Consider the following 16125-nt stretch of genomic DNA (forward strand, 5'->3'; position numbering starts at 1 on the left):
AAACAGCAGTCTCTCACTTCATTCCTGCACTGATTATTATTTCTCCCCAACTGCATTGCCTTACATCTATCTTCGGTGGAATGTCTCACTTATATCAGCCCGTTTCGCTGAGCTTGCCAAACAGCTGAATATTTTTGAGGCATTCTTGCTTGGTTCTCCTCCTCTTGGTTTAGCATCATTTACACTGAGTGTGGCGTTAGCTTTGTCCTCCAGATGGTTAAATTGGTTGCGTAGGAAAGAGCAGTGACCCCCGTGCCTTTTCAGACTGTGCTGCATACCATCGCTGTATGATTACAAAGTGTGCACCATTGCTGGCAATTTTTATCTATTTACTTCATCTGAGCTCTATTACTGCTTTTTTGTTCTTGCTGCCAAAGGCCTTAGTGCTCTCGCTCTTAGTTGTATGAGGTTTTCTGTCAAGATCTTTATTGCATTCTCTGGAGACAAATGGCCAAGGAACCAAGTATTAGTTTTGGACCCTAAACAGCACCAGACCCTCCTGCTGGGAAATTTCCAGAAAAAAATCTTGCCTGGCTGAAAAACTAATGGGGAATTGCAAAGCAAAGATGGAAGTTTGATTCATTTTACAGACCAGCTCTGCAGTATTTATACAGTGTCTTTTCTCTGAACAATGCGACTTACTTGGAAAGAAAGGAGAGAGTTCTCAAAACGGTAGGTCATATTTTTGGGGCATGTATCCCTGACTAACAACTTGTTCAGTCAGCACAAAAAAATCTCTATTTGTCTCAGTTTCTAATTTAGATTTATATTTTGGGAAATAAATGTGGATGAAACCCTTTGCTACAAAATCTGTATGTAATGCAAGTTGTCAGCATAAAAGAAAGATGAAAAACCCCTGTTTTGTAGATCATAAGCCAAATTAAATAGTTTTACGCAAATAAAAATGGATGCTTGTTTGCTTGGTTCTACTCAGCTTTTAAGTTTGATCCTAAAATAATTTTTGTGGATCTGGCGGGAATTGTTGTCACATGCTGGAGGCACTAAATCTGGCTACCTGAGCGCTGCTGATCTGTTTCAGTGCAGACTGAAACAAATCTCAAGTTATTTTTTCTGGATCTGGGGGAGCATGCTGGCTTATGCCCTTCCATCTTTCCTCCAGGAGATTGTGCAGCCGTAGATGGCGAGACCTGACTGCAAACTGAGAGGAAGACGTCTCACAGTGGGACTAGAGCATTTCCCCTTTCTTTTCTTAAATAGTTCTTTATTGAGCTTTCCGCCTTCTGCGTTAATTTGAGAGCCTGAACCAAATAACCAGGAAGAGATTGATGTGGCCTCACGTTATTTCCCACAGTCAATAAATTGTTAAATGGGCCAAAGGACACAGGTTAAAAAAATCATTTTGTATGAAGAATGAGGGATTTTTATTAGCTGACAGAGACCCTGTCTCTGAAGACTTTATAATGGGGCAAGTTTGATCTCATGCCATGCAGTGGGAGCAGCTCTGTTGGCTTCATCAAGTGCCTCGCTGCTCTCCACATGAATGAAACCGTGCCCTGCATTTTCTGCTGAATGAACGCTGGGCTGGCTGCTCCTTCAGTGTTAGAGGCAGGTGAGTTTGGAGAGATGCCTTGGAGTGAGGACTCCATGCAGTGTTAATGCTGAACTCTTCCCCAGGAGAGATCTGGCACGCTCCTGCGCAAGAGCAGAGCCTCCTGGGGATTCTGCATAAGTTTAGCAAGGAAGGCCCTGATTTGTAGTTATAGGCTTGTCTTTCCCGATGTAATGCATAGCTGGCTTTAATGGCACAATGACATGAGTAAATAAATTGCAGGCTACCTAGGGGAAAGCAGGAATGTGTCTGGCAAGATGGCAGCCCAGGTGGACAGAGCAGGTCTGCATCACAAGGTCCTTGCTTATGGTTATTTGGATGAGTCTAGTCAATATTTTTTTTTTTTATCAAGATACTTTTTGCTGTGTGACTTAGGGGAATCTGTTTTGAAAACGTTAATAAGACTGTACTAGGACAAATGCTGTCAGTAGATACAAGCAAATTATTTCCAGACCAGAAAGGTGAAACTGGTGCTTTTGCATGAGTTTGTGTGTTTTTGAGTATTACTGGGTTTAGGGAAATGAGAAGGGTATGATTTTTGCATTAAACAAGGAGTCGAAGGTACAAAATAACTCCATTAAGGTCACATTTATTTGCTATTCAGAGGCTGCTCTTGTAACACTGTGCATGCTGTGGCCCCTGATTATGTGAGAATGGGCGGGAGACAGGTGGTTCCAGCCACAGTGTCTTCTGTTGTCAAACCCTTGAGCTTTAGGTACTTGCGATAAAGGCAGGAAATGAAACAAAGCCCCCTTTTGCCATCGTTAATTCATTGTGCAAATAAGGATGCATTATACATGTGTGGTTTATAAGTCTCCTGCATAAACCGTGCCATGAACGAAGAGACCAAGATGGCCCCTTCTCGGTGTGCCCGTGGGGGTGGATTCAAGTCCCTTCTTCTGCACAAATACACTGTGCTGCCTCTGGATTCCAGCTTGTTGCAAACTTAACTTCAAGCTTGCCCTTGGGGAAATAGTGCAAAGACATTGGAGCTGGCTGTGTGAGCCGTCATTTTGCCCTGATACCTGGGTTTTTGTTGCCTTGGTTCACTCTGACCAGGCTACCCTAGATATTGGAGAACTGAGTTTATCTGTTTTCTCCCTAATGGCTGCTGTGATTCAGTCGGCACTGGCTGAAAGAGCATCAGCTTTCCTGTGGAGGTCAGCCTTGCTTATGAACCTCTGCTCTGAAGTTTTATTTCGGTGTTTGCATCACACATTGTTATGAATATAATTCAGAGGTGACGTGACCCCTCTGAAGTACAGCATGGAGAGGTGATGAACAAGGATGACGATTCCTCCTTTTAAGAAATGCAGATAATGACGGTTAACAGAAGTCTGAAGGACTGTGAAGGATGCACGGAGCAAGAGTTTTCAAGGTTACAGAGATTTCAGGTGCTCCCAATTATTTTTCTCTCTGACTAACCAAATCAGAAGTGTCTAAAAGGAGTCAGATTTTTAGGATGTAATGTGCATGACTCTTCTTTGAGGTATCTCAACTTAGATGCCTAGAATACCAGTCTGTTTGAATACTTTGCCTTGGTAAATGGAGTGTATTTCTGCATGTGGGGAAGCGTCTAGGAACAGCTCAGTGGGATAAAGGTTTTACTCTGGGTTTGGATCAAACACAGCTGGTTTTGATGTTTTTGTAGTTCTCAGTGATGGGGGTAAGTGTTTCTGAAGTTGGGATCCTCAAACTTCTTTAATGCAGCTATCACTATTGCATGCTGTTTCTAGTGCGACATAAACAGCAGCCTCTCCATCCTGGCGGAGGAGTGCAGTTGTCCGGGCTATTTTTTTCTGCTCAGCATTTCCGCATTTTCTCAGGGGAAAATATAGCAGGCTGGGGTTTTTTTCATGACATGTTCCTCACACATGGGTAGAGCTGAGCCCATGTACCGCAGTCTGAGAACCCTTAGTCTAAGGGTATTCCCCAAGTTCTTTGGCAGAAGCTTTGCTGCTGGGCACTGTCCTCCTGGGGGGATGCTGCATTTGGTTTAATTTGTGTGTTTTTGTCTTGAGATGGAAATTGTTGGCACTGCTGGTTATCTTGGCTGACTTTGCATATTCCTAGCAGAAGTGCTACAGGTGATGCCAGTTGACATCAGTGGTCCAGACTCACTAGCTATGTCATATCTTGCACAGCTGATGCCAGCAGAGTGTAAGCCATGAAAATACAAAACCAAGCCCTTTCTAATCATCCAGCAGCATCTGTCTCTTCCCTGGCCTCCCAAGCTTTTTCTGAGTCCCTTAATGGGGCATCATTAATGCAACTTGAAGTTGCCTTGCTGTCTTGCTAATGAGCTTTGCTCATCTTGCTTATAAAGCCAGGCAGACTGAGAGGAGGATCGATGGGATCTCATGACTGAGGAGACTGGGTTGCTTTTCCTCAGGAGGGCATCTGCTCCGCTGGAGCGCAGCTGGCAGCACTGGGCATTGCGATACACTTGCGTGTCCTTGTTCTGGTTTGGCATAATGCTTCCTCTGAAGTAGGAGATTTTCTTGTCACCCTTAAACTCCATCCCTTGTAATCTAAGGAAAAGACTGCACTGAAAATCTGTTTTCTGTGCTTCTTTACATCAGCTGTAATGCTTTGGGACTTGCATTGTGGTGATACATTGCAGTAATGTAAGATTGCATTGCACTTAACTCGCTGGCTTTGAATCCAACAGGTTACCAAGGGTTAATGCACCTAGTGACTGGTGTATTCATGTTTGGGATAAGGGCTTTTAATTCTGATGGTTAATTTAATCCCCACAGTTTGACAGCATGTTCCCTGAACTATTTTTCATCTTCAAATTGCAGTCTGCTGGTTAGTTCCTGTAAAGGCCTGCTGTGCTCTGTGTTTATGTTCTTGTTCTTCGGATTTGTGCTGTTATCACATCATCTATCAGACACACGTGAACAACAGAGAATGAATAGTGTGAAAAGTCCCATGTCATTTTTAGGAATAGACCTGTGGATTGTGCTCACACAGGAATTAAGGGGCTGCCAGGGTGACTGTCATCTGGGAAAGGGATATACATCTCTTGGCAGATGTAGCGTCCGGGTGTCTGTTATTTCACTTAGTCGCGAGAAACTTGTGATTTGTAACTCCCATATTTTATTAATGGAAAGCTGTGAAAATTGCATGTGCATTCATAGGAGGATAGAGTTTGCCTTTTATGTCATAATCAGAAGAAATCTCTGCAGTGTAATCAAAGGAAGTAGTTTCATTCAGAATATAATTTGTTGATGCTGTCTGACCACCATATGTTGTTTTAACTTTCATCCTTCTTTGGCAAGATATAAAATAATCTGCAAAATATGGGAATCCATGGCTGAAGAGTCTGTTTAAAAGTAATGCACTATCAAAATGGATTAGCTGTGCCTGAAATATTTCTAGATTTATTTGCTGTCAAAACGTGGTAAAATATTTAAGGCAAATAGTCTAGTTTTGTTTAGGAAGTTGTCTGTGAAAGAGCCTAGAGACATGGATTTAACCATTATTTATTTTAATTGTACAAAAATATTCTAATTGCTTAAAATTATAAATTTATTTCCTATCAGTGGGGTTTTTTTTCTCCTCTCTTTTTCCCTTCTGGCCCATTTGACAACATTTATTCTAAGAAATTGCCTGGAAGCCTTTTCAGCAGAGCGTGTGTTACAGTGCGTAGCATTGCAGTGTCTTCAGCTTACCTGCCTCTCTTTAGCACAGTCCAATTAAAAATACAGTAAATGCACTTAGGTAAAGATGCTGCTTTTTTTTTTTTTTGGTGAGGCTTGCTTGAAGTTTTAGGCTTGCAGATGGCTAAGGGTCTCGGCTCACTGATCTCTTAAACTCCATTTAAGAGATGATACAAAAGCTCCTCGAGTAATGTTTCTTGCGCCCCGTCCTCCTTTTAAAAATGTGGTGTTGTGCAATCTTCAAGAAAACAGTGGTTTTTGTTTTTGAAAAGTTTCCTTTCTACAGGCATTGATTTGATACAGAACTAATTGCTAGCATTCCTTATGATTGAGTGCTTTTTTGCTACACACGAACAAGATTTTATTTTTAACACCCCTGCTTTAAGAGTTTCCATAGTGTGACACTACTCCAGATTCCAGTAGTTTCCAAAGGCTGCCTTGTTTTCCAGCAGTAGCACCAGAGTGATCTACATCAGTTAAGAAGTGTGTCCACATTAGGGACTATGACTAAAACTGATTCAACTGCCCGTGTAGTCCACAGTGGCAGTCACAGAATGATTATGAGCTGAGCAATGTGTGTACCTTTGACTTGACTGTACCATTTTAATCAGAACAGCAGAAAACAGATTAGTGTGCAACCCTCGTCTTCAGAGAAGGCTTAAAAGAATCCAAGTTTGGCACGCAATCTAGTTAATCTACCATCATAACTAATGATTTCACCATTCAGACATAAAGTATCGACCTTAAAGGATTTTTCTTACATAGCTGATGGCTTGATACCTTTTAAACACTAATGCCGAGGGTATAATCTCTCTGAATAGTGTAATAGCTTTATATTTAAGGTAGATTGGGGATAAAATTTTGTGTTTTCATGTGAACTATGAATACCAGCATGGTATTCAGGCAGGAATTACCTTATTGTACCTTTGAGGGCACTTATCAAGTAATTTTTATTGGAAAGCTAATACGTTGAGACAGAGCAAATGGAAAGCTGATCAGAATGTTAAGGCATATCCCAGTATTGCATTGCTTTTGCTGTCTGCAGATATGCGGCATGGGTTGATTCATTTAGCACATCATCTAAAATCATGTAGCGTTCAGTACCGATTAAAATTATATGAAATTGTGTGTAAGAGATTTCTCCATGTTAGCTTTGAAGGATGGTCTGCTCCTTGCAGAAGTAGTTCTGATAGGCGCAGCACAACTCCACTGACTGCAGGTGTTACGCTTCAGAGACACCAATACTGCACCAGCAGCCAGAGGAGTTGCTCAGGATTTAATTTCACGCTTGTGTATTTGAGTGTAAGATTGGTCCCCTTCTCTTTTAATCGTGTATCTGCAAGTCTCAGACCATATATTATGGTATTCATTACTCCTCTGCCATCAGCACTGGCCTGATGTTTCAAATGAAACCTTGCAGGGCAAGGGCTTCTGCTGTCCCTTCTATTCCTCGCTGCCTCCGGCTCTGTGTGTGCGCCAGTATTCCACCCCACCCCTCTATTTTGGCTGCTCCATTTTGAGCCTTCCTGGAGCATGTTCCTGCCCCTCCTATTGTGTGGATTTCCACTTCCACAACTTTTCCAGGGTTCCCAGAAGAGAGGAGCCTCCCCATGTTTGCTCCATGCTGGACCAGCCCGTCTAATTGCTGGCTTTTCTCCAGCATCCAGTTCTGCAGGAGCGGAGCAGGAAACCACTTGGCTGCTCTCTGTTCTCGAGCTGTTAACTGTCTACCAGCTGAAAAAGACTTGTGCAAACCTGTAGCTATTGGTGCTAATATAACTTAACTTTCTTAAATATTTTCTCCAAAACTTCTTTGGAACTTGGAAACGCTGGAAGATGTCAGTTGAGTTTGAGTTACTTATTTGCATGTATAGCTTCTGAAACCATGGAATTGGAGCATTTCACAAAAATGAATAAATGTACTCTAATGGCTGAAGCTGAACAAAATATTTTATCTGTATATATTTTCAGTGAAAGAGGCAGATTCAGCAACACTGAGATGCCTGTTAAATTTTCATTGGTGGTACCGAGTTGTTTTGGTCAGAAGGTATGTCTACAGTCTCCCCCCAAAATCTGGAAAAAGTAACAATTCTGCCTGAAACATAAGATGGTTTTGATATATGAAGCACTTTCTTTTTTTGAAATAACTTGACTTGAATGCTCTGGCCCTTCCAAACTTTTATCTGAAAAGCCACTGTATGCTCTGTTCTGTACTGGCCACCTCCTCAGTACAAGCGAGTCCATTGACCCCAGTTGACAGCAGAAAACAAAAGCACCGTGAGATTTTTCTGGTTTCCTGATGACTTTACCAGTATAAGATATTGCCAACAATAGCTATTTGTTCCCACAGTGTTTTCTTGGAGTGTTTGTGGCCCCATGCAGAAACGCATGACCATACTGTGAACAGGCTGGGGACCAGAGCCAGCTTAGGGAGGAAGATGGTGTCGTGATTTTTGATAGAGGCAGACTGTTACCTTTCCAGTTCACAGCACGGCCAGAGATCTTGACCCATCATCCTTTTCCCAGAGTTTCTGCAGCTATCCAGTAAACATATATCTTCTCTAAATTGCTAATGACTACTGAATTATTGCACGTTTGTAAGGGGGCTATTGACATTAATGTTGGGCTGCCTAACGGCGATGCAGGATTTCATTTAGAATAGGATGTTCCAATTTGTTTCTTTTTCAGTCCTACGGAAGATATTTAGCGGTATAACGAGCAAGTTTCTTCCCACAGTTCTCTTGACAAATACTTGAGCTCCCCTCTTGGTTTGGAACATTCTTCTGGTGGAAATAAATTTGTGTACAGCATGGCTCTTCACAATTTATAAGTATAGATAAATATACAAGTCTATTAAGTGTCTATGCAGGAAACGAAAACTGCATATTTTCACAAGAATGTCAGGTTTTTAATTGCATAAATAAGATGCTGACTGAAGCAAATGTTCAATTTCACATTAAAGTTAGGCATTCATAAAGGCTTGGATTTGCATAATTTAATTTTCTGCACAGAGGATACTGAAAATCAATGGTATGATTCATAGCCGTACCATGGTTGCCATGTGGCTTTTTGATGGTTCAAGCTAGGAGTACAAAGGATTTTACAACTTCACATGTTTCACACTGACTCCGAGCCTTTTTACCTTCAACAAATATAGATTATTTAGACATAGTTTCTTTCTTCTGATGGTGAGGTGCCCAGAAGGTCTCACTGAGCAGATACCTGCAGGAGTACCTTATTCCTTGGAGGAGGCAGGGTGAAATTTTCCTTCTGCCCGCAGGAATCAATTTCTCTGGGTGACAAAAACCCCACAACTATTTGCTTCCTCTATGTAGAGGATGCTCGAAAGAAAGTTGCTGTTGTCTTTCATTTTGTAATAAGGAGGAACCTTACGTTTATTTCTCAGCACATGTGATTTTTAAATGAATAATTGGGCCTTTTTTTTCTGGTAGCTTTTCCAGCCATCCACCTAGGTTATTTCTACGTTCTCTTCCTTGGGTTTTTCATGGTGTCTGATCTTTGCTCGGGTTGTTGGTTTGTGAGTTGGTTTTTGGTTTTTGTTTTGTTTTGGGTTTTTTTGTTGGTTTTTTTTTTTTTTTTTTTGACAAGAGGGTTTGGGTCTCCACATCGCTTACCTGTTGAAATGGGCACCTGTTGCCTCCCAATGAGGTGGACATATTAGGGTAAATCAGAAGACGAAAATAAGGTATGTGATTAATGTTGCCTACAAATCCTGGTAGCATGATGTGTTCCAGCATTTCTAGTTCACAGCCTGGAGAGAATTAGCATTTAGAAAGTTGCCAAGAAATCTGTAAAACTCATTCAAATCAGAGGCTCGTAATAAATTGCACAATTAGTACCTTTGCTCGCACAAGAGAAATTTGGCAGGGGCAAACCTGTAATGCCTTTCTGAAGACTGCATGACTTTTCCTACCACTTCAGGATTCCAAAATCTGCAGAAACCCATGATGCACATTGCAGAGCGAATGCTGTCTATAGAGCTGTTCGGCGTACGTGGATAGCCCTCGGACACAGCGTGCTCTCTGTTACTGTGGTACAAAGGGGGTGTCACCCAGAAGCTTTTCTAAAGCCAAATTCTGAGTTACTGGTGCTTGATGTTCAATAAAGTCCTGTTACAAGCTTCGTTTCAGCCCAGCTGTAATTGGCTTGGGAACAGAAGGGAATACAGTGCTTGATGACTGCATACGGGTAGCAGTGCTTTACATGGTTTTCTAAAGTTTTGATTTGAATTATTTAGCTAGTTTCTTACTGATTAAATAAGTGATTTGGGATCAGTTGAATTTCCATAGAGACAGGTGGTGCGTTAATTGTTCTTTACATTCCATGTCTGCGGATCTGAGGGCTTTTTGTTTGTGTGCGTGTATTATAGCACAGAAGTTTTTGGCTGTAGTGCACTGAGAAATGTAGTTGAATTTATTACAGACTTTTTACTGACATTTGTGAATTTATATGCCTCTGGTTTGGTTCAGTCAGATGCATAGAAACAATAAACAAAACTTCCACATAAAAACCCCAAACAACCTACTTCCTCATGGAAGCTAAGCGTTCCTTTATAAGAAAAAAAATATATTGTATATTGTTTGGGGTATAAAAGAAAAATCCTAGGACACAATGTAGGATGCTTTCTTTTCTGTTTTGGAAGGACAAACATAACCTGGGCCACATGAAAAGCAGCGTGGCCAGCAGGTTGAGGGAGGTGATTCTGCCCCTCTGCTCTGCTCTGGTGAGACCCCACCTGCAGTGCTGCACCCAGCTGTGGGGCCCCCAACATAAGAAGGACATGGACCTGTTGGAGCAGGTCCAGAGGAGGGCCACAGAGATGATCAGAGGTCTGTAGCACCTCTGCTGTGAGGACAGGCTGAGAGAGTTGGGGTTGTTCAGCCTGGAGAAGAGAAGGCGCTGGGGAGGCCTAACGGCGGCCTTTTAGTACTCAAAGCGGGCCTACAGGAAAGCTGGGGAGGGACTCGTTGTCAGGGAGTGTAGGGACAGGACAAGGGGTAATGGTTCTAAACTGAAAAAGCAGAGATTTAGCTTAGATATCAGGAAGAAATTCTTTACTGTGAGGGTGGTGAGCCCCTGGCCCAGGTTGCCCAGAGAAGCTGTGGCTGCCCCATCCCTGGAGGTGTTCAAGGCCAGGCTGGACGGGGCTTTGAGCAGCCTGGTCTGGTGGGAGGTGTCCCTGCCCAGGGCAGGGGGGTGGAACTGGATGATCTCTAACGTCCCTTCCAAATCTAACCATTCTATGAATTTAATTCCTTCTAGCTTGTGAAGTTTTACAAGGATTTCATTGTTACTGGCCTCTCCCTTTCCGTATCATAAGGCATTGGTATTGGACGCTGGATATTTGCCTGACATACGCAGCCTTCCTCTGGCTAGAAGGCAGTGCAACACGTCTGCCTTGCTTGAGTGAATGATATGAGGCGATGTTATTTGAGCCTTGGTCACGTTGAGACTGTTACCCAGCACGCCGTGGGCTCAGGTCTGCAGGCTGTGCACGTAGGAGATTAATTTGGTCCTGAGTGAAACTGTTCTATGCGGGATTTTAAGGTATGGTTTAAAATAGATGCGGTTATAATAACCAGGACAACACGGTACCCGCATATTTCACGCGCTTGCATCTGTATTCTTTTAAGGTTCTTGATAATTTTTGTTTTGAATTACAATTAGTAATTCGGTAGTCACTAGCAAAATAAGCTAACTTTTGGGTCTAGACAGAGAAAGTTTGGTCATTTGGCTCATACTTGTCTGCTTGTGTGTATCAGAGTTTCCTTATGGCAATTACTGGAGTTACACAGGCATGTGCCAGGTCAGAATAATGGCATCAGTGAGTCCTGACTTCTGTGAACCATCTTTGGATGGTGGATTTTCATGGGTGAGGAACATGCCTGTTAAATTTTTTTTTTTTACGCAATGCCAAGTTTGTAGTCTCTGCTCAGCAAAGATTTAAGCTGTAGAGTGTGAACTGCAGGGAGTAAATACCACTTTCCTAACGATTCCTGCTTCTTCTCTTCCCAGCTCTGACTGAAGGTTATGTTGGCTCTCTCCATGAAAACAGACATGGTAGTTCTGTGCAGATACGGAGGCGGAAGGCTTCGGGGGATCCTTACTGGGCATACTCGGGTGAGTTAACTTCTTCAGAGGACTGAAACATGAAATATCTCAGAAATCAAATTGTTTACTGGCTTTTTGTTATTGCTATGCCCAGAAATAGCTTAAATTAGTTTTATGGTGTATTTTCTTCTGCTGACTTCCTTGCAAACTCCTTCTACGCGCGTCCTCTCCTTTCTTGCATTGCTGCCATTTACCTGCAGGATTGGCCTTATTACTCTGCTCCCTCTCTGTTTTCCTTTAGTTTCTTAACACACCCTTAAAAAGGCATACTCCCACAAACTCTTCTTCACTCTTCCCATCCAATCAGTACATTTCCAAGCTCACCATTTGCTTACCCTGTTAAGCCTTCTAGGAAGACTGTAAGCATCCAGATATACATCCAGATTAAAAAAAAAAAACAAACTAGAAATTTTTACAGTTATTTCTTTCTGTGCATCTATTTTTGCGGTAGCGTATAACGACAACAGTGAGACATATCAGTGCATCATCACACCAGGATATGTGATGCTGAGAAGGTAGGATGTTGGGAGGGTATTTTATTGTTTGTCCCACTGCTCTTGCAAGTCTTATGGAAAACCTGGTGTGTCTGCACAGTGTTGAAATGCCAGAAATCAAAATATACTTCAGAATGATGTCTTTGATGTATGGTTTGACAGTTGATTCAGGTTTAGAAAATTCCAGGTCTGTATTTGAAGTTGTTAAAAAAAACCAGCAACTTGAAATCATGTTAATAGCTATGTTGACTGTATGGAAAAATGTCTAATATCTAGAAAGTTTTTATGAGGATTTCAAGCATCATAATGAACTTGAGTGCTTTTTTGGAAGATCTGAGATGCATTTCAAACATTTGGTGCTCATCCAAGAGGAATGTTGTGCAGGCCTAGGTTTAGCTGAAGGAAAAATACTACTTTCTAAGAAGTCTGAGTACTGATACCAGGTAAACGGGCAAATGTTAATTTTTAACTGCCAACTCCTCTTTTTTATACTGACCATAAATTTCATTGGAAATGAATGATTATAGGTAAGCTTAGAGGTTTTTTCCATTAATACACAAAATACCAGATGTCACAAGTTTTCTCTATTAGATCTCAAAATACAAGCTATCTCATTTGCAAATGAGGTCACACAAGTAAAATAAACCTCAACATTTTAGTAATGAGGACAAATGACCATTTTTTTTGGTAAACTTTGAGATTATCAGATGGACAAATATACTACCACAAAGATATACGACCATATTGCAGCTTAAAATAACTTTTTGAGATTTTAAGCTCCTGAACACACAGAGTAGAAATAAGCAAATAGAGGAAAAATGTGTATGTTGGAATGAATGGCCTATTCCTATCTGCTGTCATATGTAAAATATTACAAGTGAAGTGCCACTTGGCAGGTTTATTTTGTTTTTGTTGCTGAAAAATGTATTTGGAATATTCATTGCAGGTAGTTAAATGAAAATTTTTAAAGAAAGGTGAAACTCTAGTGGAATTATTCTGTTCCATATGTGTCAAAACTCTTTGCTTGAGTTACTGGATTTTTTTTTTTATTCAGTTCTGGTTTAAAAAAAAAAGAGGGTGGGGGTGGGAGAAGCTCAAAAGCAAACAGACACCCCCCAAACAAACAAATAAACAAAGCAACAAAAAACCACAAACGCACCTCACACCAGTTTATGCATAGGCAGTTTTCCTGATTCTATTTTTGTGATGGTATTGTTCTTCCTTTATGAGTAATATCACTTGTTCACTCCTCCAAAAAAGCTTTTACCACCCACGAATACTTTTAGATTAATGTCAAAATAAAATGCATAGTCCTGGTGTGTGATTATACCTTACGTTTTGGGGTTTTGCGTCCTTTTGTCTATTGATAAATCTCCTGCTTCTATGAGGAAAATAGCCAATCTGTTTTTCAGAGAACAGATAGTGACTTCTCAGCTGTCAATCATGTGCCACTCTACCTGATTAGCGCTATCTAATTAGAGCCTTTTTGTCACTATTCCTGATAAAAGGAGTAAATCAGGAGATGGAAAAGGTGGAAATGATATATTTACCAGCACTTGTCAAGAAAACAGAAGAGGATATAGTATTGTTTTCTCAGGATGCTTTGTCAGGCTACTGTTTGAATGGAGTGACTTGAAATGCCATTCTGGGGGAATGTGGTTTGGGACCGAGTATTCCAAATGGGTATTCAGCAAAGCTTTCGTGACATGAGATACAGGTGTGAGCACACAGGCTAGGTACTGCATGTCCCAGCTGTACGGGTTGTGTGCATGCTGCGTCTGAGCAAGCCTGTCCTGGAATGGATGGAGATCTGGTGTCCACCTGAGCCACGTTGTGGTTTCTGCCTGCAAGGAGGAGCAGCTCTGCCCTGCCGAGCCCCATATTGAGTGCCTGGAGACCTGCAGGAGGGGCAGGGCCATGCGTGAAGTGTGAGTGTGGAGATGTGGGCAACCATTTGGGTTGTGTCTGAGAGGGAAAAAGCAAATGCAAGTGGAGACTTGGGAAAGACATCGTTATTTCTAAAGGAATTTTCCAGGGTTGATGCTATGTCTTGCAGGAGCATCAGTATTGCCAGCATCTGCCTGAGAAAGGAAATTAAGATGAGCAATTAGGTGGGGAAAGGAGCCTGTGCTCTGTTAGAAATTGGATGTTTCTACAGGCTGCTTTGTCATGGCTTTTCATATGTGGGAGTTTCTCCCTCTCTTTCCTCTCCTCACTTGGTTCCTTCCAACTACATGTGGGATTTTTCAGCCAGTTCACCTTCTCTTACCTGATGTCTTTTGTCCATGTTTGCTCACTGAGGGTGCCAGAGGTAATGAAAATGCCTAGCTGCTGCATTTAGGTTGAAGATGTGAATAAATGGTGGGTGGCAGAGCCCAGATGCCAGACAGATGTTTGTTTCTAGCTGAGCACAGTAAGGAGGATGATCATGTTATCTGTTTCCTTCTCCTTGCTTTTCCATTCCCCGGAATATTTCCCAGGAACCCTGAGCAGGGCTTGGCGAAGCAGTTTATGTACTAACAGCATTCGTCCTGCGGGAAAGGTTTTGGACATGACTAGGAAGTTTACGTCAAATGAGCCTACAGAGAGTGGAAACTTTACTCTGCAGTAAGCAATTAGTCCATGTCAATGGTTTCCAAGCTCTATTACAGACATTATCTGGTAGGCTGCTTCCCTTCCCTATCCTCAAACGGATAGGCCAGCTCCCCTCTGGTTACTTGTACATCTGCTGGCTCAGCCCCAGCAATTGTGGGCAAGGAAGAGAGTTATGCTGGACTGTGTGCTGGTGAATCTGAAGTTTCTTCTAAGGGAATTTGCCACCTGGAGTAAATAAGACCAGGACAGCTTCTACCAGCCATCAGTGGACAGCCGTCTGCTGAACCCCAACATCGACCAGTGCGCCCGTGTCTCTGCTGGGCCTACGTTAGGCTGAACTATGGTTTTATATTCATTTCAATTGAGCTGTACTGATTTATAGCTGCAGAGGCTTATCTATGTTTGTGGCTGTGCCTGTCTGTTAGCAGAGCTTTTGTATTTTGGGGCGTAAATATTCTGTAATAAATCCTGAGTTGGGGGTGGAGAGGTCTGAAGGCAGCCAGGCAGCTGTGCTTTTCCTGCTGGGGATGGAAAAAGGGCACAGACATATTGCAGAGAGCCCTCAAGTCTTTATCTTCCACAGGATATATCTGTCCTATACTGTGCTTTTACAGTAATTTCTCTGTAGCCTGTAGGAAACCCTTCTGCTGCTCCATGCTCATGTGGATGGTGAATGGTCCAGGAGCTGGTTTAAACTCTGGAGATCAGGAATTTTTCTGGTTTCATGAGCTGTCTGTGGCATTACCATGTAAAGCCAGGTAATATTGCTCCTCTGAGGCACGGGAGTTTAGAGAGGATAAACTTCAGATTTTGGTCAGGATTCAGACAACCCTCGGGTCTGTAACGTTTGTATAAGGCACTTACATATCTAAATGTCCCTGTGACAGGACCCTGTGAGCTTCAAAGCCCTGTGCTCATACTGCCTGTGCCATGGACAAAGCCGCAGAGCCTGCACCACAGAGCTCTTGCTTCACTGTCCAGTTGTGAAGGATTTTTAAGCCTTAAAAATAAGCCTGTTGTCTACAGACACAATTCTGAGTATACCATTTATTCCAGTTCAGAAATAAAACTCAACAAAAATAAAGACTAGATAATTAAATGAAGAAGGCCCATTTTAAATGTGTTCTGTCAAAAAGACAGAGGGAAACACAATCAGCTTTTCAGAAGAAACTTCGTTAAGTCTACGCTAGCAGCTCTTTAAACCAAATTCAGAAGTGAGCAAACACTGAAAACAGAAGACTAACTTGACTTTAAATAGGAACTGCAAGACTGAACAGAGATTGAGATCTCGTAGATGTTCTTTTTAGGATTTTTCAGGAAGCTCAAACTACGTTTCTAGGGGGATTTCTCTGCACATGTGTATTCATGTATGTTTTGGCAAAGTATTTATTCCATGATCATGTCCTATGGTTCACCAAAGAATTCCTAAATTGCAACTGGCCACGTTACTTGCAGTGTAACAGGAATGTGGAATAGGTGCAGCACAGTGAAAGCAAGAAGTAGGTGTGGATCCTGAAAGTGCTTCAGTGCAGTCTTGTCTTTTCATAATAATATTTTCTGTTATACTAACCACTGAATGGACAAGTTTGAAATGATTTTTAGCACATCCTTATAATTGCCACAGAACTCAGTATGTTTCTAATACTCATAAGAGTGACAGATAGTAGTT

General features: G+C 41.9%; 1 protein-coding gene across 1 annotated transcript in view; it reads left to right on the forward strand.

Moving 5' to 3' along the window:
- PTPRG (protein tyrosine phosphatase receptor type G) overlaps positions 1–16125 on the forward strand; it is a 415060-nt gene that overhangs the window by 83030 nt on the left and 315905 nt on the right. Inside the window, exon 2 of the mRNA XM_054216618.1 lies at positions 11272–11376. Coding sequence (XP_054072593.1) covers positions 11272–11376 — 105 coding nt within the window. The remainder of the gene's footprint in view (positions 1–11271; positions 11377–16125) is intronic.

This window comes from Rissa tridactyla, chromosome 10, assembly GCF_028500815.1.
Source record: "Rissa tridactyla isolate bRisTri1 chromosome 10, bRisTri1.patW.cur.20221130, whole genome shotgun sequence".
In the NCBI taxonomy this organism is placed as follows: Eukaryota; Metazoa; Chordata; class Aves; order Charadriiformes; family Laridae; genus Rissa; species Rissa tridactyla.